This window comes from Glossina fuscipes, unplaced genomic scaffold, assembly GCF_014805625.2.
Source record: "Glossina fuscipes isolate IAEA_lab_2018 unplaced genomic scaffold, Yale_Gfus_2 0, whole genome shotgun sequence".
NCBI classification, from domain to species: domain Eukaryota; kingdom Metazoa; phylum Arthropoda; class Insecta; order Diptera; family Glossinidae; genus Glossina; species Glossina fuscipes.
This window is the reverse complement of record NW_023998414.1, coordinates 31,950,807-31,978,029: the sequence shown is the minus strand read 5'-3', so window position 1 is coordinate 31,978,029 and position 27,223 is coordinate 31,950,807. Positions and strand designations below refer to the sequence as shown.

General features: G+C 32.1%; 1 protein-coding gene across 1 annotated transcript in view; it reads left to right on the top strand.

Annotated features, from left to right (window-relative positions):
• The first annotated feature begins 366 nt into the window (after positions 1-366).
• LOC119645031 (transcription factor Sp8) overlaps positions 367-27,223 on the top strand; it is a 70,001-nt gene continuing 43,144 nt past the window's right edge. The window contains 1 exon segment of the mRNA XM_038044825.1: positions 367-804. Coding sequence (XP_037900753.1) covers positions 691-804 — 114 coding nt within the window. The 5' untranslated portion in view covers positions 367-690.

Here is a 27,223-nt window from a genome sequence, read left to right as displayed (position 1 = left end):
CCTTCTCTTTCTAGTTCTTTTTCGAAATATTGCTTTTTTCTTATTCCTCCTCTTCTTTTTTCTGCACACTATTTATATACGCAGGCGGCGACATCTAATAAGTGTTACAAGACCGAACATGTGTGTGTGTGTGTGAACGCTTTAACAATAGAATAAAAATCTTTAAACTAATAATAGTTGTTGTTTTTTTGTTTTTTTTTCCTTCAAAACTAATCTCGGACTCACATAAAAACAAAGCCGTCTATTGAAAATTGTCAAAAAAGAAAGATAAATAAATAAATAAATAAATAATTGCAGTGTTTGTGCGAAAAAAAACGTACATAAATTAAAAGAAAAGTAAAGGAAAAATAAAAAAGAAAAAAGCAAAAAAGCAAAAAAAAAGAAAACTAAATAAGTGCGAAAACTTTGAAAACCATTGCGTATAAAAACAAACATAAAATTCATGCTGCTCCTGTGGTTAACACTGACTTGACTTTTGCATAAGTACAAATCAACGCTTTTCAACGAGACAACAACCAAAAAAGTTATGCGTTAATGCTCAGCGAACATTTTTGTTGAGCGAAACTTTAAAAAAAATTATCTGCGTATTTAGATAAATAGGTGCTTAAAGATAATTCTTCGTAGAGATCTTCGTAGATTCATTTTGTTTTGTTTGAAAAGTAAAAAATAATCTACGACTTCAGCTTCACAATGTTAACTGATATGACGCCGACGGCTGGTCAACTATACGGCTCTCAAATACCGACTATGGGTATGAATATAACAAATATTGCCACGCATTTACAAAAGCCAGCAGTTAATCCGGTAAGTGACTGGCATTTATACCAAACGTATTTCAACTCTCTTCTCTAACAAAAATTAAGTTAACAGTAAAATGTTTTTTTTTTTTTTTTTTTTTTTTTTTTTAAATATTATTATCGAACCTTTACTGTTACGCCCGAAATCGCCGAAGCAATCGTCCAAGCAATCTTTGAATTTCATAGGCATTATAAAATAAATCGCTTTTGCGTTCAATTTTATTTCGCTGCATTACTACTGCACTACTTCTACGATTCAACTTATTCGGTATGAAAGCCATCTTCTATATGTCCACAGAAAAGGCAAAAAAAAAAAAAAAAATAAATTAATAAATAAATATATATATATATATATATATATATACATATTTTTTACATGATTCTTTTTGCACGTATTCTTCGTAAACGTATCTATCGTGTAAAAACAAAATTGGCACCGATCTGATGGATTCGGAAGTTGGAAATATTTTCTAGTAAAACTATTTTCTATGAACGTAAAATCTAATTAGATATATTAATCAGATATCGGTCTACTACACATATAAAAAAAAAGAGTATATAACGCTGATATCTTAATTCTCTATCGAAAACGTCTATTAAGAATCTTTTGCCGGCTAAGAAGATTTGATATATTCGATCAAAATTGAAGCATCGTCATCGTAGCTAATCATTACGATGGCCATTTATTCAAGCCATCGTTGAAATGATTACACCAGAAGCCCTCTAAAATACTCAATCCCTTTTCGGTTTTCGCTGTGGGAGATGACATGTAAATGGATGTCGTATCGCCATCCTTTTCAGTGATGTATTTCTTGAATTAATGCTTTGCTCAGTTTTTGAAGCACATTTCCCCAACGCAATCCATCCCCTTGACCACATCTCCTTGTATTCTGTTTTCCAATATGGTGATATCCATTATCTTTATCACAAGTTGATCGTATAAAATGTTTGATGCATAAAAAATTTGAAAACACTTTACCCCAGTTGCTAGAAAATATTGCTGGTATTGTGGGCGCGAGACGCCTTAGCCACAATCACAGAATCAAAAGTCGAACGATATGATATGATTTTCTGTTAAGTTAACTGATATGATTTTGTTTACCAACTACCTTAACCTCGATAAGGAAATCATGACTTTAGCATTAAATTTTTCCAGTAAAAAACTGTTTTTCCCTTCTTCCCGCTAATGCCACATTGCCGTTGCAGTTGGTTATGATTTTTATTTTAAAAGAATCCCAAATAAATTCACATCTGGGAATTTGAAATGTTGTCATTAATTTATGTTATGGATATGCTAAAAGTGTCTTCCTCACAACCATACAAACCAATTTGTGACGGAAGTAAATAGTGATTGTCACAGTGATTTTTCGAAAACTTCATCTTCTACTTCATATGCAAATAATGCGCTTAACTGTTTTCGCCGCACAAAACTATTCCGTTTTTTTTTTACTTCATCATTTACCGCTGGTAAGTCTCTACTCTTCCGTTCACTTTTATTTAGGTTTTTTTGAAGCGCGTTCAATTGAGTGAAAGTTCTTCACTGATCTACAAGCGCTTTGTCGTCTCTGGCTTAAGCATATCCGAACGATAAGTGTGTTCGTTTTTTAAAAAAAGTCAGAAACTTTGTGGACATTTTGACTGCTTCTTCTCCCGACTGCGATCTTAAAGTGCAAGCTCTTCACCACTTGCAAAATATTGTCAATAGCGAAATATATTTGCCTCACCCAATCTTAATTCCAGCATCAGGCTATGTAGTTTTTATATGATCTGCACTTTCCAGTAATTGATAGGTGAACTTATTGCAAAACGATAAGACACATTTGCTATGCTTTCACGCTATACAGTAAAAGTTCTTTATTCGCGGTGTATGTGTGCGTGAATACGAAATGGTAATTGGATACATATCCGAATCCCTTTAATTATTATGTATGCACTTATTAGATCCACGAATGAAGAAATTTTTTAATCCGCGAATAGTGATAACGCGAATAAAGGAACCGCGAATAAGGAGCTTTTACTGTACATCTATTTATGGTTAATACAAATAACAAAGCGTTAATTTTTCGTTCTCGCGTTTCTTATCCATCGCTTCTTTCATACTTTCTACTTTCCTTTTTTCATTTGTAATACTTTTACAAATAAATGAAAAGCGAGACAGAGCACAGCAAAAGGACGCACCTAACGAAGAAATGCGTTTGCTTATTTGAAACTCATCTCAATATATTCGCTTGTGCGGCATCAAGTTGTCAAGTTGTTTTAATTTGGATTTTAATTTTTTCCCAGCATAAACTATTAAATCATTGGTGTATAGTGAAAAGATGAAAGCCAGATAGGGTTCATTAGTATAGGATAATTAAATCACTAATAAAGCAACGAAAAGGTCTTAAGTTTCGATTCCGATGCGAATTTGTTATGATTAATGATGTCAGAATATGACGAAATACATTTCGTATACAAAAAAAGGGATAAGTTTCCCCAAGATTTCGAGGACATTTTAACATTCATAACCACTGTTAAGGACAAAAATGTGTAAAAGTCTCCTTCGCTTTCGCGAATGAGGAAATTTTTTCCTTTAGCGATAAGTAAGAAGAAGAAGAAAATGAACACTGTCTTCGCCACGACATATATAAGCTCATCCAAAGTTGCCTTCATGTTGAAGGAATATGATCCCAAATCCTTTCCCGCTACCATTTTCCTCCTTGCTGGTGGAACGCTCTAATGCAGTAACATTCAAAATACCATTGCTATCGAGATCGAATGTAAATACCATTTGGCGAACCCCGCGGGGAGCAATTATTATTGCCTTTAGTCATCGCACATTCGTCTTCATATACCTGAGTCAAGACATCACGTAAATGTTTGAATTTCGCTCATCACGCCGTCACCAGTCTCAACAAAAGATCTTGATCGGGCAACAAAAGATCTTGCACCTTGCCCGGTGCACTTTTAATATATTTTTTTTTTCTGACCAGAATACATGTTGGCGCTTTGAAATGAACGAGCGTAAGCGTATTCGTAGGAAGTTGCATTCTATTGTCATTTCAAAGATTTTTGATCGCGTAAGTAAATCATTTCGTGGTCCATGTGTATAACTTCTCAGCAACGAATCACAGATAGTATTAGTAGTAGTAGTAGTAGTCAGTCCTATTGAAAAATTGCCATTTATTCCTGTAATCAGTTGCCATGCTGAGGTCTGTTCATATATGATTTCGATGTTTTCGCTTTGAATAAATGATAATCGCTTCAATTTCATAAAGTCAGTCAGTCAGTCAGTCAGTCAGTCAGTCAGTCAGTCAGTCAGTCATTGCTCAATATAAATAGATCTGATTAAACTTTCTGAATGTAATTGTTTATAACAAATAGTTTAACATTTATTTTCTCCTCATCGTCAACTGTGAGGCGTCTTCGTTACATGGGGTTGTCAGCTTACATGATTTAAAGGTAAACAATTTAGGCGTTAAGTATGTGCAAATAATACGAAATTTCTTGGACATGTTTAAAATGTTGTCAATATATTTTATTAACAATTGGAGAGATACGGCGCACTTTTAAGCGCACTTCTCAAAGATGATTGGTAGACGCGATAACATTTTAACTCATTAAACTGTTTCTGCGCTCGCTTGCAAACACTTGCTTAAACAATTACACGAGATGTGCTCAAGAAAAAAAAAAAAAAAGAAGAAAAAAAGAAAGAAAAGGCAATTGTTGAAATTTCCGGGGCCACGTATGTTCGATTTTGGATTTTCTTCGTCATTTTTTTTTTTTTTTTTTCTTTGTTATGTTGGTACACATATCGTCAACATATGTAGACATTATCAGGCACTTTTTGCATTTTTAATTTGTTTTTTTAACAAATGTAAAAGTGTAGACGTGTTTTGTGTATTTGTCCATTTTTTTTGTTATCTTCTTAATGGTGATAAACCTCCTCCTTTCATGGGTCTTTTCAGTTTTGGGAGTGGAAAAAAGTCGCGGGATGTCAAATGCGATGAATACGATGGCTAAGGCATGATTACGGTGTAGTTATTGGCCAAAAAATTACGAACAAGCAATGATATGCAAGCTGATGCATTATCCGAACTATTCGTCTAACATTTACTATCGTCTATCTGCCGAAAACAAAAAGTCTGATAATGTCAACATATGTCGGGAACATGTGTACCAACACAATGAAATTAAAAAACAAAAAAAAAAAAACCAAAAAAACAAATTCGAAGATCGAATATACGTATGCCACGAAATTTGAAAAAATTATCTTTATTTTTTGAACATACTATGTATGGATGTGTGAGGTTTTCATCGATTGTTATTCCATTCTTTTAATTGATAATAATTACACTACATAGCTATAAGAAAGAAATATTGGGCAAAAATTCGCTTGCATATGACATTATTGTTACTCTGGAACACAAAATCGTCAACGGATCAGATAACATTTTGTTTTTCGTTTTTTTGATTTTCTCCAAAATGTAACGCGTTATCCCATATTTGTTGTAGTGTGCATATAGTTAAAGTACAACATTAGATGGGACGCTCTGTTGTTGCGATGAACTGCCCTAGACTTTGTCTTATTGCACTTTATTATCGAGTTGACATGTTTGTGCACGCATCTGTTATTTATTTATTTATTTATATATATATATTTTTTTTTTTCCACATTTACATTTTTTTCTTATTTTTCAAAAATTTTCGTTTTCTTTATATAAATTTTCTTTTTTCTTCGCGCAGACTGCTGCACATCTAATATGGATTGTGGGCGTTAATGGATTAAAGTATTTTCTTAAAAAAAAAAAATTTCACTTACAAGAGTAAAAACTACCTTCGCTCGAATGTAATTAGAATTATTTAATTTTGTTAATTACCCGCACGAATTAATGCGTATCACCGATAATGATATTGGTTTTATAAAGAGTACGCGTATGGTTGAGAAAGCTATATATGTATGGTTGTAACTTTGTCACAACAATTATAATTCCAAATTATTTGATCAGTTTAGGGTATCCATTTCGAATCCACGAATCCGAAGGTGGCCTGCATAAGTCGCCTCTAAGAGTCGATTACCTCAACTCGACAAGTTATGTGAAGCAGCAGACGATCACAGTGCAAATTTTACATTTGCCAACAGCACATCCATGCAAGTATTGGTAAATCTTTCTATTTCACTGCAACACACACTTCATTTGTGTACATAAAACAATACTTTGTCGAACGAAAAGTGCTTATAAGATCAGTTGCATTTCTTTCATTAGCTCACTTTAGAATTAAGCAGATGGTGGCTTAAAGCTTACAGAATACCATTATACTTGTTTTATTTCATATTAACACAGATCATACTCTAGCTTCGAGTCCACGTTTGACACACATACTCTATTTATATTTTAGGAATTTACTTCGCTTAAGGAACTTCTTTCTACTGTTTACCCAAAACTTTTTATTCTTATTCTTGAATTCAAGAAACTCGAAAGCTTATGCGACTGATTTGGCTTCACAAAGCATATTCGAGAAAAGGCTTTCTTTGTTTGCGAATGCGGGCGCAATACATGAAAGATTGAAATGATCTCGAGAGAAATGTTACAAAATTTCGACGATTTGAGAACTATTTTAGATGTCGATATGAACTCCGTATTTATTATTTACTAAAGTCACTGCGCAAATTTACTCTAGAGATCGTGTTAATCCCCGAAATCAGCTAAAAAGTTATTTAGTGATATGAAAGCGTTACAAAGAGAAGAATTTTTTTTTTTTTTTTAATAACAAAATAATTCCAATACGCGTGATATTCATTTCAAACCACACTTACACACACACACACACACATACACACATACACACACACACATCCTTTCCCCTTTTTTTTTTATTTCTTTTTCTTTATTTTTTTTGTGTCTTTGTCAAACATTTCATAATCGATTAGTTACATGCACTTTTGTTACTCAAGTGAAAATTTTATGCTTTAATCGAAACATTGAGAGGTAACAAAAGAAATGATACAAAAATTAAACCGTAATTGAAAGACTGTAATGTACTTTACACATTTCGGTATAGTTCACGTTACAAATTAAACATTTTTCGCACAAACTTTTACTTACGCTTAAGTTAAACCTTAGACGGGAGCGAGAGAGATAGAAAGGAAAAATTGAGGAATGAAAAATTTCATATTGCCTGCGATCACAAGTAAATGATAATAAAGATCAGTTATGCTACTTAACTGGATTGTTGAACTGAAGTGTGAATAAAATACTTGAGAAAATTATGGTTAAAAAAAGTGAAGTCGACAAAATGATGAAGTGTTAAAATCATGAAATACTAAAGACGCCTACAGATCTCTAATACCATTGAAAGGTGCAATACAGTATGATATTCATTTGTATTGCAATAAAAGCAAAAAAAAAAAAATTGAAACAATTTTTTCTGATAAAATGTGATTCGGTAAAATATTATTATTTCTAATAAAATAGTTCGTAGTAAAGTGTTCAATAGCAAATGAAACCTTATGGCATTTATTAGAGGAAATTAGAGAGGAAATTAATTACGAGATAGTTTCATATTTTCCATTTGAAATATTATAAATTAATACGAATCAATACCGCTTATAGTCTTCTTCCATCTCGTCGCGGGTTTCTTTCGCAAAGACTTCCTCAATAGATATACAAATTTATTGACGATAATGATGGAAAGAGATCTTTCAAACGGTTGATCTAGCGTGCGACTGTTCCAGCAACTAATCAAACTCTTAAAGTGCAGATTTTGTGCTTTTGTTGTCCATCCTATCAATGCACTTACTTTGGCATATGCCATCGAAACATTTCAGCTGAATTGAATTTTCGTTGCGTTACACTTCGCCTACATACGGCTGCATTTTAAGCAAATTTAACGATTTCTTTTTTCTTTTTTTTTTGTAACTCAAACATCGCCGAACCAATTTAATTAAAGCTAATTAAAGCAACATTCTGTGAATGAAGATTTCCTCTAAAGCTTGGCATGATTTTGATTCCTAAAATTGCCTCTAATGTTCCCTCGAACGATTGCTTCATAGTGATTACAGGTAAATAAAAAAAGCAAAAAAAAAAATAAAAAAAATTATTTCTATGATCGGTAAGTTCATCGGGATCAGATATATGCTCACGTTACTTCTTCCTCGTAATTTTCAATCAGTTCAGGTGCTATTTAATACATTCGGGAAAGATTTTCACTTAATAGAGTCTTTCATGACGTTTCATGACGATAATCGTTTAAAACGACTATCGACGACAAATCCATTGATAGATCGACTAGAGCGAAAAGGAGTGCCCCAGCTTAGAGCGTCCAGTTTTTCCAGAAATTATAAAACAATATTTGACGCGAAAAAAAGATGAGTTTGTGTGAAGGCGAACGAGAGACCGAAAGTGCAAGTAGATAAATAAAAAAAATTTCTCTTAATTAATTATTATGACTGGCATGTGTGGCAGCCGTCCACACTTCATTAAATCTGTCATCTTATATACGCACGCATTGTTGTGCGTGAAGTTGTCTTCTTTAAGAGCCATATCCGAGCAATATCATCGATAGAATTGTACAAGAATAAACGGAAAATGAATTAAATTTTGTTTTATAACTTTCAGGTCGAAAAATTTCAGATATTTTTGTCTAAAAAAATGATTAGCTACATAGTCTCCAATAATTAATATAATTGTTTGGCCTTTAAATTAATGAAAGCTTTAGAGAATTTTCTGCTTGCTTTTTCTGGCATTCCTTTGATGGACGAAGACAATTTGAAAATGTTATGTTTATGTAATTTATGAAACGAGGCAATAAAATAATTTCTCTTTATAATTATAATTAAGAATTTTCGTTTCATGATGCTCCATAATTCACTTCAAATTAAGTCAAGTTAAGTTAAGCTTTCTCACCTTTTTCTTTTTATTTGTTTATCTTCATTATTATTATTATTATTTTTTATATTATTTTATGAAATATTTTTAATTTACATTTTTATTCTTAAGGTAAGTTATGTAAATGAGTCAGTTTATAGAACTAGAAGCTAAACATATATGATGCATTTTCTATTGTATGTACTTTCGTCTATTAAGTTTGTTCTGTGTTTGAAAGTTCTAAACTAAAAAGTTAAAACATATATGCGTGTATATATATATATATATATATATATGTATATATGGCTGTTAGGCATGTATGGTTAAATAACATGTAAGCTTGCAGCATTTTTATTTTTCAATGTAAACGTTGGTTAAACGGAAAGAATCTGTTTGATAGAAACTAGAGAGGAGTGCATGTGTGTGTGTATGCATCGAGTTTTAAAGTAAATTATATAAAAGCAAAAAATATCAACGGCGGCATTAAAAATAAAATATTAAAAAAAAAAAAAAAAATTAATAACACATCAATCATTTAAAAAAATAGCCGAGGCGGTCAAGTTCAAAGCTGTAGCCACTAGCATAAAAGTATAAAAGAACAAGCTGACTTGCTAGTTTTCTTGGTCGTTACAATGACAAGAACGGCAACAACAGCGGCAGACGCTGAAGCAGCGACAGCACCAGCATCAATCCAACAACTGCATCGAGTATGTATTTATTTTTGTTTGCAGTAGATAGGGCGTCAGGTGACTGGTGCATAATACTAGAAAACAAATGAGTTTAAAGTTAAGGTTATAGAGGATTTTTACCTTCTGTTTAATTGATATGAAGCATATTAGCTTTACGATGAACATTTACGCCACATATGTGGTCTAAAAACGAAATCACAAAATCACCATATATATATATATATATATATATATATATATAACAACAACAACAACACGAACAATGCCAACAATGATAAATACAAGCAGAAAAAATGATAAATTACTTAAACTCAAAAGTAAGAGAAATTAACATTTTTTTTATTTTTTTATATTTCTTCAGCTTTATGGGTAAGAGTTTATGAGTACATAAATGTTATATTATATGGGTAGTGGTTAACAATTTAAAAAATTTTTCCCCATTTTTTCTTTTTCGTTTGTTTTTTTTTTTTTCAATGATGTATGACGTAAATTTTGTAAATGTTCACGAAAAACAAAAAAACAAAAAATGCATATATATATATATATATATATATATATATATATATAAAACTCTCTAAATGAAAATTTTCCCATGTTCATCTTTCATAATTAAGTGAGTGAGTGCACGAGCGTCTGGCACTGCCAAGGAAGTTTGATGATGATGACGGCGGCGGCGTCGGTATTATCAGTCTAACAAAAGAAATTAAGAAATAACATAATCATGATAAACATTATTAACAGAAACGTTCGTATAGATACGCGCGGACACATGCAAATGTAGGAGAGTATGCATCATTTTTACACAATAATATAAAAATATATATAATTTTTTTAAAAAAATTTTTTTTTTTTTTTTTTTTTTTTTTTTTTTTCTTTTTTTTTTTTTTTTTTTTTTTTGGAGAGAGAGAAAACCGCCGTGTCATTTAATAATAATTTTATGATTAACACAAAATGAAATGAATTTCAAAGCAGTTTTGTTTGCATGTATGTACACTATGTTTAATGCTGCCGTAGAGCAGGTATTCACAAGTTCATAAAAAAAAAAAAAAAAGAAAGAAGAATAAGAAACAATGTTGTTACTTTACTTTGGAAGCCACTGTCTCGCCCCAAATGCTCATTTTTTCATGCCTATTAACGACTTATAAGCGCCGCCTCAGCAGGAGTCGTGTATTTTATTGTTTGGTCATCATTTGTTTTATTTTGTTTTATTTTTATTTTTGTTTTTTTGCGTTTTCTAGTTTTCTCTCCTCTTTTTTTTTTCATTTATATATTTGTAATTTCGTTATACACATGCATTTACATATATATATGGAATTATTGCAGCAGTAACGAATAAATGTTATGCTAATCTTATTAATTCTGCGCTATTGTGCGCCCGATACGAACGACCGATATTAATATATATAAATAAAGTATGAATTTTTGTATATATTTCGTAAAATATTTTCATGATGCATTGTTGCGTTAATTGTTCGTAACGTAAAAACTTCAAACTTCTATACAATGTCCTCGGATAGATGTTCTATTTTCATTTGCCCCGTTTCGAAGCTATATCATCGCATTTGTTCGCCTCTCTTTCTTTTGGCTTTCAAATTGTTCAGGTTCGTTAGTTAATCATGAAATTAGATGGAAATTAGGTAATATATTATCCATAAACCCGCTCTTAATAGATCAAAAACTTGAGCAATATTGAAAAGTAAATGCCATTAATAACTTACGATTTCTTCAATATATATTTTTAGAAATTTCGACATGGAGCGATCGAAAAATTGTCACCATTACGTTGACATTTAAAGGCAAATTATATATAGATTATAGTTATATGCACCCATACTATCAGCTAGTTATACCCTACGGCAGACATTGTCACTATCATATCGACAATTAATTGCAGATTATATGTATATTATAGTTGTAATATGTGTAGGGTGTACCAGTACTATTATTTTTTAGGTTCTTTGATTTTGTAATCTTTCAGTTAGTTACACCCTACAGCAGTTGTTGTACAGGATATATTAACTTTTCGTAAATATGAACAACATTCCGAAAGAGTTGACAGAAACTCGCTCACTTTTCACTTTTGTACTAAGCAGTTACAAATCTGATATCGGATATCTGTTCATTTATTGTTGTGATCAATGTATTCGCTTTATATAGCAAGACATTTGTTGTGTTTAGTGTTGGCACATTCGATAAATTTGTTCTTTGGCCTAATCACGAATTACGTATTGAAAATGACTTAGATATGATATTATATTCGATATCGCTTCCAGTAAAATGCTGCATTTTAAGAAAGCCATCGAACGATGAGAGAATGGTGTTGAATATTAATATAAGGATCGTTATTAGTTCATTTTTGTTTTTGTAATTAACGCAATGACTATAATTACAAAGAACATGACTTAGTAGATAAATGACATATACATATACATGATTTACATACCTTACGTGCATTTTTTAGATATGTTGTAACCGAATTTGATTCTCTTTGCTTCAACTAGGATTCTCTTTAGTTGATTTTCAGAGGAATGCAATTTTATGTCCTTATTAAGCAGCTTCCTTTCTGCCGTTGATTCGTATTCGTTAGCAAGCTTTTCATCGGACTCAAATAACGATAGTTTTCTGGTGATCTTGCTTTTGCATAAAATAAGAGGAGAGACGAGACAAGATCTGATAAGTTGTGTATAAATTTTGATTTGCTTTTGCAAACGCTCATCCGTCTGCGACGACATATATGTGATGTGTACTCTAGATAATACTGAGGCGTCGGTGCTTTAAAATTCATATATATTCAGTTCATAGGTTCAATGAAACATGCAACCTTTATATTAATAATCATCGACTGACGTATACGAAGTGCATGCGCCTGATATATTATAATACTGAAAATAGTGTGAAGTAGCTATACAAAAACCCCCTGCTGCATCTATTCATACTTTTCTATCTGTTCATACGTAGGAGCCTTTTTTAATTTTTATTGCTGATATGCTCACGGCCACTAAAACTGTGGTCGGAGGCTAAGGCTTGGCTTATATAGTATGTGTAGGCTGCGTGAAAACCTTCTAAATTTGAATATGATGATCGGATTACTCGGCCGTACAGCTCAGGCAATATGTGTGTGCTTAATAAACATTCACCAAAATTTCAGTCAGTTCGGACGCGAAGTTATTAGTCAGTGTGAGGGTTTACGCGAAATTGAGAAAAATTATGCTTTTGCGATTGAAAAGCTACGCTCCTATTGAGTTAGACCCTGTTTGACGAATTGAAGCGCGGCCGTACCACCGGGGTTCCGACGAATATTCACGATTATCGAATTATTATTAGAGGGATAGGACAGGCTATAAAGATGTCCACGGAAGATTTTTTTTATATATATGAGATAATGATTTAAACATAAGAAATCTAATCGTACGGAACTTGGAAGGTGACGCATTACTTTACAAGTTAAGGGTGGAAATGACGGAACCGAGAGTACAATGTTTCGTCGCAAGTCGGTACTTTTCAAGCGACATTTTCTGAGTTTCTCAGTTGAAGGTTTGCGGCCGCATTACGGAGGACGATGGACACCATCACCCGTGTCAATAATCAGTTTGCAGAGAAAAGCTCTATGCACTACTTGCCTTGGCTGAAGGGATGAGTGCATCAGAGAATTATAATAAGACTATGTAGACTATGTGCGCTGTGACTCTAAATGCCATACAACACCGTAACTTACAAAATATTTATCTAAAAATTTATAAAACAATGGTTGTTGATAATATTTTTCTGCTTTAGACTAAGACGAACGAATCTTTAGCAAGCATTAACGCTTGTATCTTGCATACATACGCCTCGCATTAATATGAATAACTATCTCAATTTTCGACTTTCCCCGAACCGGACTCTTCAACTTGATTCAAAAAATATTCTTGGATTCTATGGATCTTGGGTGTGTGTAATGCTGCCTTTGGGTAACGTTTGACCGCAAAGCCAACTATGTTCTCTAAATTCATAATATATCTGCAAAAAATTTCTCTCACGTTACGTTAGTTGTACAATCTAAATTTGTATTTGTCTCTTCGAGTTAAACACACTATCACTTATTCTCTTCTCATATCGCTTGTTAACTATTGTGCTGTAATCTTCTCTGGTTGCCCATCGTATAACTTGGATAGGCCTCATCGTACTGTCTGTCGCATTTTATGTAGAACACGTAGTACAAAGGCTTTTCTACACAGTTTTTGGTTTTGCGGATAAAACCGTTTATGGCACTCGTAAATAAAACATCTGTGTCTGTTAGTACGCTTTACGAAAGTGAAGTCATATCATAAAAGATTTTATGCTTTTTCGAGTCAATTTACACAATTTTCGATTTCAATAAGGCCGAGCTGCAGCTCCTTGGAAATCAGCAACAATATGTTAGGTAGTTTGAAAAATATTGAGCTTAAAATCTTAGTGCAAACGAATGAAATTGGATTTGCATAAATTTTGATCGCCTCAAAATACATAAGCTTTTAGCGCATTCGCGAGACAATCAAAACTGTTTCAGACACATAGCAAAGGTCCGTAATGATTACGATTTCTGAAGCCTTTCGAAATGTATAAATTTTTTCTAACTTATATAATGTGCTCGCGCGTGCTCTTGTAGCGATTGTAGCGATTATAAAAAAAAAGACTAATAATTACACCCGTACGTAATAAACTTATATTTGCGCGAACGCAGATGTTAAAAGTCAAAGGAATAACCCTCGCAGGAATGTGCATTCGAACGAAAATGCATATATTATTAATCCAAAGACTGCATTTGAACAAATGTGACAATGACTTGTAAGAACATCGGTCAATAAGTGCCAGGACTAAGCAACAGAAAAACTAAAGAGAATTATATTTTTTTTTCGTCGCTTACTTGTATTCATCAATGTAATTACCTTCAAGAGTGACACAACCGATCAACATGCATATGCCTTTTCTGCGAAACGATTTATTAAAAATTTTAAAGTTCACTTCATCTTCCACTATGACTTTGTGCATGGAGCATACGTTTGAAATTTAGAAAACCACTAATAATACTTAGAGGCTAGAGTTGATGGATGAGGCAGCAATTCGACCTTCAACGCATGCAAGGGGCCATAATATCTGTTAACTTGTGACGCGACGTATTCTCTCGATGAAAGAGAAATTTTTTCTTTGCTGTTTCGTGCGTTCTGGTGACAATATTCTCTTTCAATCGAATCAAGACAGTCGTGCATATATATAGAATAGATGCTTGAATGTATGTTGATCAGCGACTTCTCTTATTGAAAATGAAAATGTAATTCGTGGATTTTCACCTTCCTCTATATGAAATAACAGATTTCCATTTAGTATTATTAAGGTATTCAGTCTATGCAGATATCGTTTGATTTGAACAAATCTGCTGCCGAGATCCATCAAACACTTTTAGCAGCTTATGATGGAACAGCATCATATCCCAATTGTCGGTACCGGTAGTGCCTTACGAGTTGCTAAAACCGACAGAAGCTGTTACTGTAGATGTGCAGAACGTTGTATTGTTGCAAAAAAAGACTAGCATTAGCGATTAAGAGACGCAAAGACACCCTCCTGGGTGACAACAAATTTCCAGTTCTTTCTGCTACAAGGCAGGCGATGGTTAGAATAATGATATCAAACACCAGAACACCTGACGTATCCTAAAATACAATCTTGACGGCGTACTATTGCGTTTTCGATCGCTATGCCCATATCCATTCCACTCAAACGGGAAGTCGATTCAATCCAGAAATATAAATGTGGATCCGTCTTTCATCTATTGGCATATATTGTACGAAACAATTCTTATTATTGCGGTAAAGCAACTCTGAATCTAACCCTAATACGTTGATATTATTGCTTCACTGTTAGTAAGCGCGGTACTCATTTAGCAAATAGCTTTGTTGAGCCAAATATTTCATGTAAAATACTGAATATATTCAGTTTTGATATTCTTAATATTTAAGCTATCTCTTCCAACTTCACTTCTCGATTATTTCTTTTCACATTTTCTTATGAAATCACAAATATTAATCTTTCGTTGCGTTCAGCGACACCGATGTCTTCGTTTAAAATCAAAAACCACCGACCTATTATTATTTTCTACGGCCAAGAGTTATGAAAAGACTTTTCAAGTTGATGCTAAATTTGCTTAGTATTCTTACTTAATCCCCTTTTAGCAATGTTTGATCAATGAAATAGAAATTTTTCCATTGGTTTGATAATAAGATCAAGAGGAAATAGTGATAGGAAATATATCTTAAAATAGTAAGAACTTTCTGCTTACATCGTCTAAAAATGATATGAACACTTACTAACTGATAATTTCAGCTAGTGTGACCAGTTGTCGATTACATTCGTTTAAGTTTAGTTAAGATTGCGTTTTCTTAAATATTAAGCTATAGGTTCGGTAAATAAGAATTACAACAAAAAAAAAAAGGTATATAGTAAATGGAACAAGCAAAGCTGGCATAAGGGACATTGTAATGCTAAATGAGTTATATCTTGTGTAAAAGTCTGATCGTACTGCCCTCAAATAGATGGCATCGTTGTGCTTAGTCTCACGCCTTTTGAATGTTTACCGTAATTACAAAAATTCTTCGCGTTCTCATTATCTCATTATCGAAATGATGAAAAGCCTTTCCGTTTTCCTCTTTATCTATTTATTATGGAAAATTCTTCTTGTTGTATGTGTACCTTGCAATGCTATGTATTGTATGGTACTAAAGTCGTCTTATTCACATTTCCATATTACTTAGAAGTAATTTTAGGTATATTAAAATTTTTACTATCCATATGTTGATATTATTAGTTATCACCTTGTACTTAACGTCAAACAAACTTCATTTAAATCAAAATAATAAAAATAATATAAGAAATGCCAGAAAATGAGTAACATGATATATATGTTAGTGTAGAGCTTGAAAGCATTGTCGTAAATATTCATGTGCGCAAAGCTATACAATTTAGTTAAAATATGTTTGTATGCCTGTGCTTACTCATATGCTCATGTATATTGAATTATTTATCTGCGACGTTTATGGCGGTGTAATTAGGGTTTTTGTTAACACAATATCCGTCCGTTTTATACTCAACCCTAAGTATTTCTATATTATGGAATATTTTCTGATATTAGTTATAATGCAAAGATATACGAAGGACTCTTGTTAAAATATGTTTAATTTATTTAAGGTACATAAGTACAATATCGAGGGAGAGTTTATCTCGTGAAGCCTTAAACTTCATGCAACACATTTAATGCAAAGTTAGTGCTTAGCTATTTGCAATTTTTAATTACTATTTTTTGAAACAAAAGGTAAGAGTTAAGTTAGATTTTAAGTATCCTATTGTGAATTTAATAGCATTGCTATGTATTGCTTGCGAGGTCAGCACACATAATAAATTCTGCTTTTAGCTACGTCTATATTTGTACGCATAAAAATGCGGTGGTGGCTAGATAGTTAAGGAACCGGAGAGAGAGAGAGAGAGAGAGAGAAAGGGAGACAAAGTAAGTTGTCAATATTAATGAAAGTATTACCTAACGACTCACATTGTTCAGCCGTTTAGGTAGGACTGAAACAGGGCCACAAGCTATAGCGGTAAAAATTATATAACATTAGTTCCATCTTTTTCATCCGTTGGCGATATTGACTGCGTTGCATAATATTGCTATTATTCAATTTAAATTAGGCATAGTGAAGCCTTCAGTTTTCATGATTCCGGATCTCCAGACAATTACTTTTCAATTTATGCTGTCATCATATCCTTATTGCTCGAGTTAAGATTCGGTTTGCTGGTCACAAACAAACGAATTCTATGACGTTTCTTAGCGGATAGAAAATATATTTTCAATTATCAAACGAGTATTGGGTTCTTTAATAAAATAGAAATTACGCGTTATTTTGCTACACATTTTGTAAAGTGACCGACCATTCATTCTGTACACAAGAGATCGCTCAATAAGTGCATAAGATGACATACAGTTATAAAATGACTATTGACAAATCCATATGACTTTTAGATAGAAGTAATCATTAAAAGTAATGCGCGAAAATTTGATGATATTCCGACCGTTACTTCAAAAGTGACGGTTGTTTTAACTCTTCGCACGAAATTAAGATTTTTCCGCTGTTTTGCAAAAACACAAGTAAGGCCAGTAAAACCATTCTAACTTGTAACTTAGAAATACTATCTAAAAATTCTACGGATTCGTATTGCTCGTAGATGGCAACGTCTATATGTCATCCTATGAACTTATTGATAGAGATTAGATTGAATTATATGTTACAGTGCGTTCGATGAGTATAATTTGCCATAAGTTATTTCAATTGCATATTAGGTCTAGGGAAATACGAATTTCTATGTAATTTATCTATTTTTGAAAGGATAGTGTCTTCATTTTTAAAGACGCATTCGTTAAGAGATTGCTATGCTGGCTATAAAACTTGTTGGAAAAATTTTGCGAAATGCGTCCTCTGCAAAGTCTCTTATTTCTTGTTCTTCCCTTAAGTAGTCAAAACATCGCAGCTATTAATGATGAATTTTGATGAAATGCCTTTGCAAAGAAAACGTGAATATTTCCTCATATTGAATCAGTTTGCACTAGTGGTAGTAGTAGTAGTAGTAGTAGTAGTAGTAGTAATGACCGATGAAAATCACGCTCAAATCAAATGGTAAATTTATTTTGACAAAAATACCTTGTAGTTGCTATATTGCCGGTACTCATGGCACACATATGTTATAAACCTATAAACTTTATAGGAAGTTTCCTAGAGAAAACTGGAGAAATTGACAGACATATATGTATTTATAAAAATTAGTTTTCGCAACACAAGTGTGCACAAAAGCATTTTTCATGCGATAAATAGGCATCGCATAAACGCACAAAAAAGACCGCATAAAAACAGTTTTAAGTATATATATCATATGATTTATGATCTGACTGAATTACAAATAATTGTGATAATAATTTTATATGAAAACGATACAATTAATTTTTGTGATCCTATTCTTTCTAATTTTTTATTCCTTTGCTTATAACCGATTTTGAAAAGTAACTTAAACATTTTTCGAATATTAAATAATTAAATATAACTATAAACACATTCACACGTATATACATATCACAAACAACCACACACACACACACATACACACACAGATACAGATACACATACCATACACACACACACACATATATATAAACATACAAATAATGTACATATATACATGTACATATATTTATATATCGTATGCAATGTACGCTACATATACTCAAGTGAAATGACTATAATTTCTTTAAGTAAAGCTGCACTTGCCATGGAAACATTGGCTTAAGTAAGTGAGTTGATGCACGCAACTCGGTAACGGTGTAAAGTAAAAGAATTCAACAGAAAAGTTTCATTTTTTTCTTTTCAAGTTTTTTTTTTAATATATTTTTTTTATTTTTTTTTTTACGTTTTGAATTTTAGTAGTTTGAAGTTGGTTGGTTTTATAGTTGGTATGCTCTTATTGTTTTCATTGTCGTTTTTGTTGTTGCTTTTCTTGCAGTTGAAAAACATTTAATGAAGCCCAAAGTGCTTTGCATGCAATTGTCAATTTAGCATGCCATCGAATATCCTTTCAATTGGTTTGCATGCGTGTAAATAAATATGTGTATGTGTGCATGCATATATATATATATGCATTTTTGTAAGGAAATCCATATAACAAAACAAACGTAATGCACACATATCGTACGTATATCAATCAGACTGCATTTTGCACATATGTACGTTACATGATGAGTAAGAGTAAAAAAGACGCCGCCACCGATATATTTAGCAAAAACTGGAAGTTTAATGTTTTGTGCTAAACTCGGTGTGCGGTTGTATAATATGTATATGGTTGTTGTGGTAGTTGTTTTCGTTTTTGTTTTTTGCGTTTAACAAGAATATCATTAAAAAAATTTGTATATAGATATATATATATATATATATATATATATATATATATATGTAGATATGTACGTACGTTTTAACGACTTCATTTAAAATTTTTCAACTCTCGGCAAATATCATCACCAGTCTTACGAAAAAAAAAAAAAAAAAAAAAAATCATAAACATTGAAATTATATATATTTACGACATTTTCATTAAGCGTTGACAAAAAAGTTGACAGCTTTCAACACATGTGTGCGTGCTGCAACATGCGTTTATTTGTTCATCTCATATGCTTTTTTTATTTTTTGGTGTGTATGTGTATGTGTGTGTGTGTGTGTGTGTATGTATGTATGTATATGTTGTTTTTTTTTTGTTTTTTTTTTTGTGTTGTTTATATATGTGTAAGGAGACAGTTATGCTCCGTTGCCAGGAATCGTTTTAAGTGGGCAATAAATCATAGCGGTAAATGGCGTAAATGAGCTAAACGTAAATTTTAACTCATGCATTATATGAATGCTTTACACATTTACGAGTAAATGTGTCGAAAGAAATGAATATTTATACATGCTTATGTAACTTACCCATGCACTTTGTTACCACAAAGTCATAAAATAACAAAATTTAGAAAAGTTTCAACATTAAAAATAAATAAATAAAAAAATTGTCAGTTTATGTTAATGCTGATGTGACAAGTAGGCTACACGACTATTTGGCACAAAGCCGTATTTACATAAAATGTGCCCACTATATGCGGTATGCGGTTTGATTAAAATAATACCCGGAATCAAAAAAAAAAAAAAAAAAAAAAAAAAAAAAAAAAAAAAATTGCATCTGATAATTCCATTCACATATCTACAGATGCAGGCATATATAATTTACTACCACTGTTTATATGGTGATACATGCTTTAGTTTTTTTTTTTCTTCTTTTTTCTTGAATTTTTTCCAAGCTTTGAAGCACCTTTAACACCCAATGGTATGGGATTCAAAATGTTTTGCGGTTTTGTCGTTAGCTCTTTAATTGTTGCACTTTCCTCATTCTTTTCAAACACCGTTAAGAAGCAACGAAAGGCAAGGATAAGCAGGTCGAGTTGCAAAATAACAAAAGGTTACATGAAATGGGGTATGGTTTGGGGAGAATAATGAAACGAATTTATTATTATAGTACGGTTTTTCCAATTCCTTTTCTCCTTACAACTGGAAAACATAATAGAAAAGTGTTTCAAAATACAGCCTTATATGGAAAATGATCCGATCCGTTCCGATCACATTTTCAATAATGTTTGTCCTTAATTCCGGAAATTGTGATCTGTACGTTGAACGCAAGAAAACAAGGCGAGACGGACAGACAGACGAAAATATCGGCGGACAGATAGACGCCCAAGCTTAAGTAGAATCGCTTACTAAATCGATTGACATAGCATAAGCTGTGGTCTATCTCAAGTCCTTTTGAGTGCTGCATAATTCCGTATAAAATTACCATAGCCTTACGCAACAACTATTGTATGCTATAAAAATGATTACTTGAAAAGTTGTACTTCCGAAAGAAATTTTATAAGGTTTCTCATGTTTTAGAAAAACATGATTTTCTTTGTCTTTAAACGCCAATTAAGTTTGAAAATTTTGTTGTCATACTATGTTAATGGAGGAAAGTCTATGTCGCGCTATTGCCATTGTCATGATCAGAATTTTGCATTAAAATCATAAAAAAATGTGATAAAAAATTTCTAGTAGAAAAAGGAATACGAATAGAAAATAGTACCTACCATATACAGAGACTAACATATCCGACTTCGGGAATAATGGCAAATACCCTTCTTGTTCTTCCTACATTCATCCTTGTTAGCTTCACTTCCTTGGCAAAGAGTAAGTAATAATGAACTGGAAATTAAATAAGAATATACGCGTCTCCTTATTTATTCCTGATCAGTGGCGGACTCGGAAAAGGCTCAACATTTTTTCAGATTTATGAGTTTGGAGACTTTTTACATCTTTTACGTTAACATAAAATTTCGCTCAATTCATGCCCCTAAGGAAGACGGTTTTCTTATAATATTAATAATAAAAAAAAAGGAGCATTTGTTATTACAGCAAATTTATTTTGTTGATGGTCTGCTACAAATCTAATCTGTTCTGTAAATAAATTACTTACACTCGTCAATGAAGCAAAATGTGAAAGAACTGCGCAGAGAGGAAAATCTCTTTTTTTATTCCTTTTTTTTTTTTTTGTTTTTTTTTGTTTTATGCTCTAAGTAGCTGGAAGAGGCACAGCACGCACGCACACAATGAAAAGAAAACCTTGACAATGACAAGAAATAACACATTGATGCGAACAAATTCTAAGCTAGCAAAACAATAGATATCAGTAACACGTAGAAGAAAAGGAATCAAATCATGGCTAGAGTTTTTTTTTTTGTAAATCAAATGAATAAAAACATGTGTACACTTCATAAAAGATGACATAGTGGCTGATGACACCTCACACGTACATACACATGTACGTACATGTATTTAAAATTTGTATTCGAATTTTTTGAGGGGAGATTAACAATTTCTTGTGCCTTTTCTCGATTTACTTTTGTTCAACGCAATATATTCTTTCTTATCATTCTTCAGAAAAAAAAAAAAAAAAAAAAAATATGTAAAAAGCAAAATTTCGTAAGCCGATTACACAATGATTTAAGTTATCGGTAAGAAAAATCTCGAATTTTTTAATAGTATGATGTTAACTTTCTTATCGATGACCCTGCAATTAGTTATCTCAGCTGGTCGATCGTAAGTGCTTGAACGTGTCATTATTATGCTGGTTTCACAGGATTAATGTCTCGATTTAGTTAACGGGAATCTTAATAAGCTCGTAGGTCTTATTGAAACATTTTCGATTTAATTGTTCGCACCATCGTTTACACAGATTACTTGTTAAGTTTTCTAATACCAGAAACCTTTAATATACTTATGCTACTAATTCTTTGAAAAGAACTTTTTATTTAGTTTACGAAGTCACTGTGCGCGGGTTCAAATCTGAAATTCGGTACAATTTCCCTTGGTTGTAGCTATAGTATATTGATTGGACATGCATTCACTACGCTGCGGGCACCTCTCTATTTCTTTTCCGGTTTCTATCTTCCTTGTGACAGTCGACCCGTGCAACCCGATTAAACGGCATCCAGCATGAGTGCATAATGAGAACCATACCATCTCTGATATTCAGCATCTCAAAAACCGTATGTTAAAATTGGGAAATAGTTTGCTACCTACCTAGCCATATCAGTTACCAGATCGGTATAACTATTCTGTTCACCTTTCACATGGCCCTGTGGAATACTATGTACTATGTTTTTAAGCTAAAGTTTTTTTTCTTATTTTCGCTCCGCTTTTGGGTTAAGTGCGTTCATTCATTGTTAGATCAATATCTGCTACTGTCATTACTTATTGTTAGCATTGTTGTGATTAAACTTTTAACTTAATTTAATCGTGAACTTATACCAAAATCAAATTCAAATACTTTCAATTCCAATTTTTGTCAGCGCTCCAAGTGCAAGGCTACAAAGTGGATAAGTAGGCGAATATACGGACAAACATGCTGAATTGACTTAAAATGTTACTGCAAAATTATTTATACTTCATAGGGTTTTCAAAGGGCGAATCAAGCGACAGATCTAATACACTTTTCTCGTCGTGAATATTAAAGAAGAAAAAGATAATTTCTTCCCTTCACGAAACACTCAGAAGCTGTTGCCTGAAATCACTTACTCTTCTCGTCCCAAACTCTTTATGGAATAGTAAAAAAATCACTAGGTAAACGCCTTTCAATAAAGGATCTTCTGTTCATAAATTATCAAAGGCTGTACTTTAATAAAATATTATTTAACAGCTTCGTGATCGAAGGACCCGGTTAGCGGCAATCTTCTTATTATCTATCTATAACTAATTAGTTCTATATATTGTCTATATATGGGGTTGCGGCAGATGCATTTCAGAGTGACATTAATCCTCTGGGATAATTGTAGGTTGCAAGATAACTTAAACGCTATGCTTTATACTCAACTTTTCTCGGTTAGACTTATCAAATATATTTTCTTTTAAATGAGTGAGTGCAATGGATCTGGGGCAAGTCCTCGATTTGCTAATGTCGTTAGGGTGACAGGCGACTGCAAGGCTAATATAATACAAAAAAAAAAAAAATTATAATAAACTCATTGGCAACTTTTTCGAATATATCTTCTGAAAATAATGGAAAGATTTGAATCGATATTTATATCATTTTTTCGCCAATCGCTGGAAAGTATAGACATAATGAAAAGTTATGAAAAGTTTCATTCAAAATTGAGTATACATTTTTTGCATGTACATGCCTTAGCGAAATGCTTCTGTCTGTCTATTGCAATTATGCTCATAAAAATTCCCGTCAAGTCTGGCATTGGCGTTCAGATCAAGTATCGTTTATGACGTGTCTCTAGATTCATCATGAAAAAAAAAAATTATATACAAATTTTTTGTTGTAAAATTTATAAATATTTTCGCATCGCGTCAATTGAAAATCGTGCATTAAACACTTACAAAAAAAAAGAAAAGAAAAAGAAGAAAAAATCAAAAGTTAAAACTACTGAACCTCAACCTTATAGCTATAAAAGTTATAAAAGAATATAGAGACGAAACGTTGAGGAAGACACATTACAAAGGAAAAAAACAAAAACCACAACATTAATCTGCGTCTTAACATCATCCTTATGACGCAAGCAACAATTTCTAAACGTTTTAACTATTTTTTCAGGTTTTGTTTTTGTTTTCGTTGTTGTGTTCCTTTTTTTTTTTTTTTTTTTTTTAATTTTAAATGAAGTCATGTCTTTAATATTTAAGGTCATTCGTAGTTGCAGTATAATACATATATATAAATATGTATATATCTATATACATATAAGAAAGACAGACAGAGAGATAAAAGGAGAGAGCCAGCCAGTTAAATATCTAAAGAGCTGCTTAGCTTTAAGCTTTTCTTCTTTTTCTTAATTTCATTGTGCATCTTTTCTTTATAGCTTATATACATTTGTGTTTATGTGTGTATTTGTATGTCTGTCTGTCTGTCTGTCTGTCTGTCTGTCTATCTATCTGTCTGCCTGTTTCGAGTTTTTTTTTTTTTTTTTTTTTTTTCTGTTCTGTGCATTATTCATAAGCTAAACAACAATGATAGCGAAAAGAGCAGGGAGGCTATATGCTTAAATCATTGTGTAGACTTTTGCGCGCATTATGAATACAGAGTTTACCTACGATTCGTTGAAATTGCCTCGAAGGCGCCAAAATGTGAAAAACAAAACACTGAGCTTTTTGGTATTTATCGGTTCGTCACACAAAGACATCATCATCATCATCAGATCGTGTATTTAAAAATTTTTTATGCTTCGCAGCAAAGAACTACAAACTATTTTCAAGTGCATTTGGAGATTCCCCCAGTTTATGTTTGTTATGTATATGTATGTTATATATATATATGCAGGTCGAACAGTACACTATGCAATGCAATGCAGTATGCTGCAAGGAATAAAAGAGTTTAGTTTAGTTTAGTTTAGTTTAGTTTAGTTTAGATTATTTGATGAAATTATTGAAATTTTCATGATAAAGTGTAACAAAATTTCTTTAGGTTAAATTTTCACACAGGTTAAAAGTTAATACGGTACTGTGGACATAATGTAATACATGCTTACACATATACATATACATATATATACAACATTAACAAGAAACTTACAGCTAGCTATTTTAAAGTATATATAGTTAAAAAATAGAAAAATTTTCTATAAAATTTTCTTCTCACATTTTATCGGTTTTTGAGTTCCTTTTCGGATGCCATAATTATTTCCTTTGTCTGAAAATATGATACTCATATAAAATTTCATTTTAATGAAATGGTTTGACTTTTTGAAATGGTTACAACTATTTACAAAAGCAAAAAAAAAAAGAAAAAAAGGAAAACAACTTTTAATTTAATGAGAAAAATGCGAAATTTTAAGCATAATCTTCCGTTTCGCAAGAGAATCGATTATTACTTTAATTAGTTTACGAAATGCTTTCCAACTATTCACTTTTTGGCATAAGGAAAAGTTTTTCCGCTACATATTCTCCATATGAGGAATAAAAGAACAGGAACTTGTTTTAAGCTAACAATAATATCGTAAGTCATTAAGTTACAAGCCAACGTTTCGTATTTAACTAATTACTTCCAAGTGTCTTATTGCCAATTAGAAGGTCTGCAAGAGTCGAAATGCTACTAAAATTTATTTCCTGTCATATGTTATGTATGTGATGTGTATCATGAATCTTGAGTGCACTTTTTTTCTGAATACTTTCCACGTTTCGCGGAATTTTTCCTATAAGTTTCCGATAAGGAAAGACAGAATAGATTTGTAGTTCATTGTGTTTTTTTTTTTATTATTAAACTATGAAATATATGATGGGCGTAGATATGTGGAATAACTTTCCATATTTTAGAAACATCATATTGCAGCAAGCTATTTGCAAGCTATTCAAAACTCGAATGTACCCAAAATCTGAGCAGGTCATTATAAACTATGCTATACGATATTTATTGATTTCTCTTCTACTACATAATTCTAAGAAATTTTAATACGATCGATACTATACAAATAGCTAGGTATTTAATAAGCAGCAATATGTCGGATCCATTGCATATATGTATTAACTAAATTTTATGCCAATTTATAAGCCTTCGAATTTGTTCAACATATTGCCTTACAACCACACCATGAGGCATAGATCATTATATATATATTATAGATTATTGAAATGGAGATGGATTAAAACAGAGATAGAGAGAGAAAGAGAGAGAGAGAGAGAGAAAGAGAGAGAGATAGAGAGAGAGAGAGAAAGAGAGAGAGAGAGAGAGAGAGACAGGGACAGAGATCTTACGAAACACATATATACATTCCTTTACAATAAATGCCAAAGAAAATTTAGCCTTTGAAGTGAGTGTCTTTCCATCCTGCCTAGTTTCTTACACAGCAATCGTAAGCGAAAACTGATTTTGAAGTACTACGACATTATTTTGATAAAGTGATGAGTTGAGTTAATAAATAATGTTTGTTAAATGCGCGGAATAAATCTTACTGCAGTTTGCTGCATAAACGATTGAATCAGTTGTGATATCGAAAGCCTAGACGCCTAACAGTATAATGCGCCATATGTTAATTCTTGAAAGCTTAAAAAAAAAAAAACGTAAACGTTTATTTAAATATTCCCTAATAGTCGATAAGAATTTGTTGTCTAACGGCATTCTCAAGAAATCAATTTGAAAAGTTGAATACTTTCGACTTAACAAACTTATATAATTATGTTTGGGTCATTTTTTTCTCGTGATTATACTAATGCAACTGGAGACGCGATTATCGCGGATATGTTAAAGTTAAACGTTCGACCGACCTTCTACTTCTTCACATTTTCGTTCCATTTTATAACTGTTTAGCGTTACGAGTCGAACGATGGTTTAGGCTAAATTATATCCTTTCTTACGCTATGTATACGAGTCGAACGCATTATTGCTCTTTATTGTATGGCATTCTCAATATGATGGATTGGGTACCTAAGATTCGTTTTAACTTATGTTTTGCTAGGTCACTTGTTTTATTTAATTCTACTTTTTATAAACATGTATATGGTAAAAGCCGCCGTTAAACCTAATAAGCTTTTGGCAGTTTTCTGTTTTCATCATTTATAACAATCTTGTGTGTGGATCGCGCACGTTGTATGTGCGCAGACACATGAGCATGATTATGTTGATGCGTTTGTTTCTTGGTCGTGTTTTATGTCTGCGTGTTTTTTGATGAAACGGAACGATTATCCCGCGCGATAACTAAAAACGTTGAAATATGAATATAAAGGCAGAAAACCAAAATAAAAACAAAAACAAAATCAAAAACAAAAGAAAAAAAAAAAAAAAAAAAAAAAAA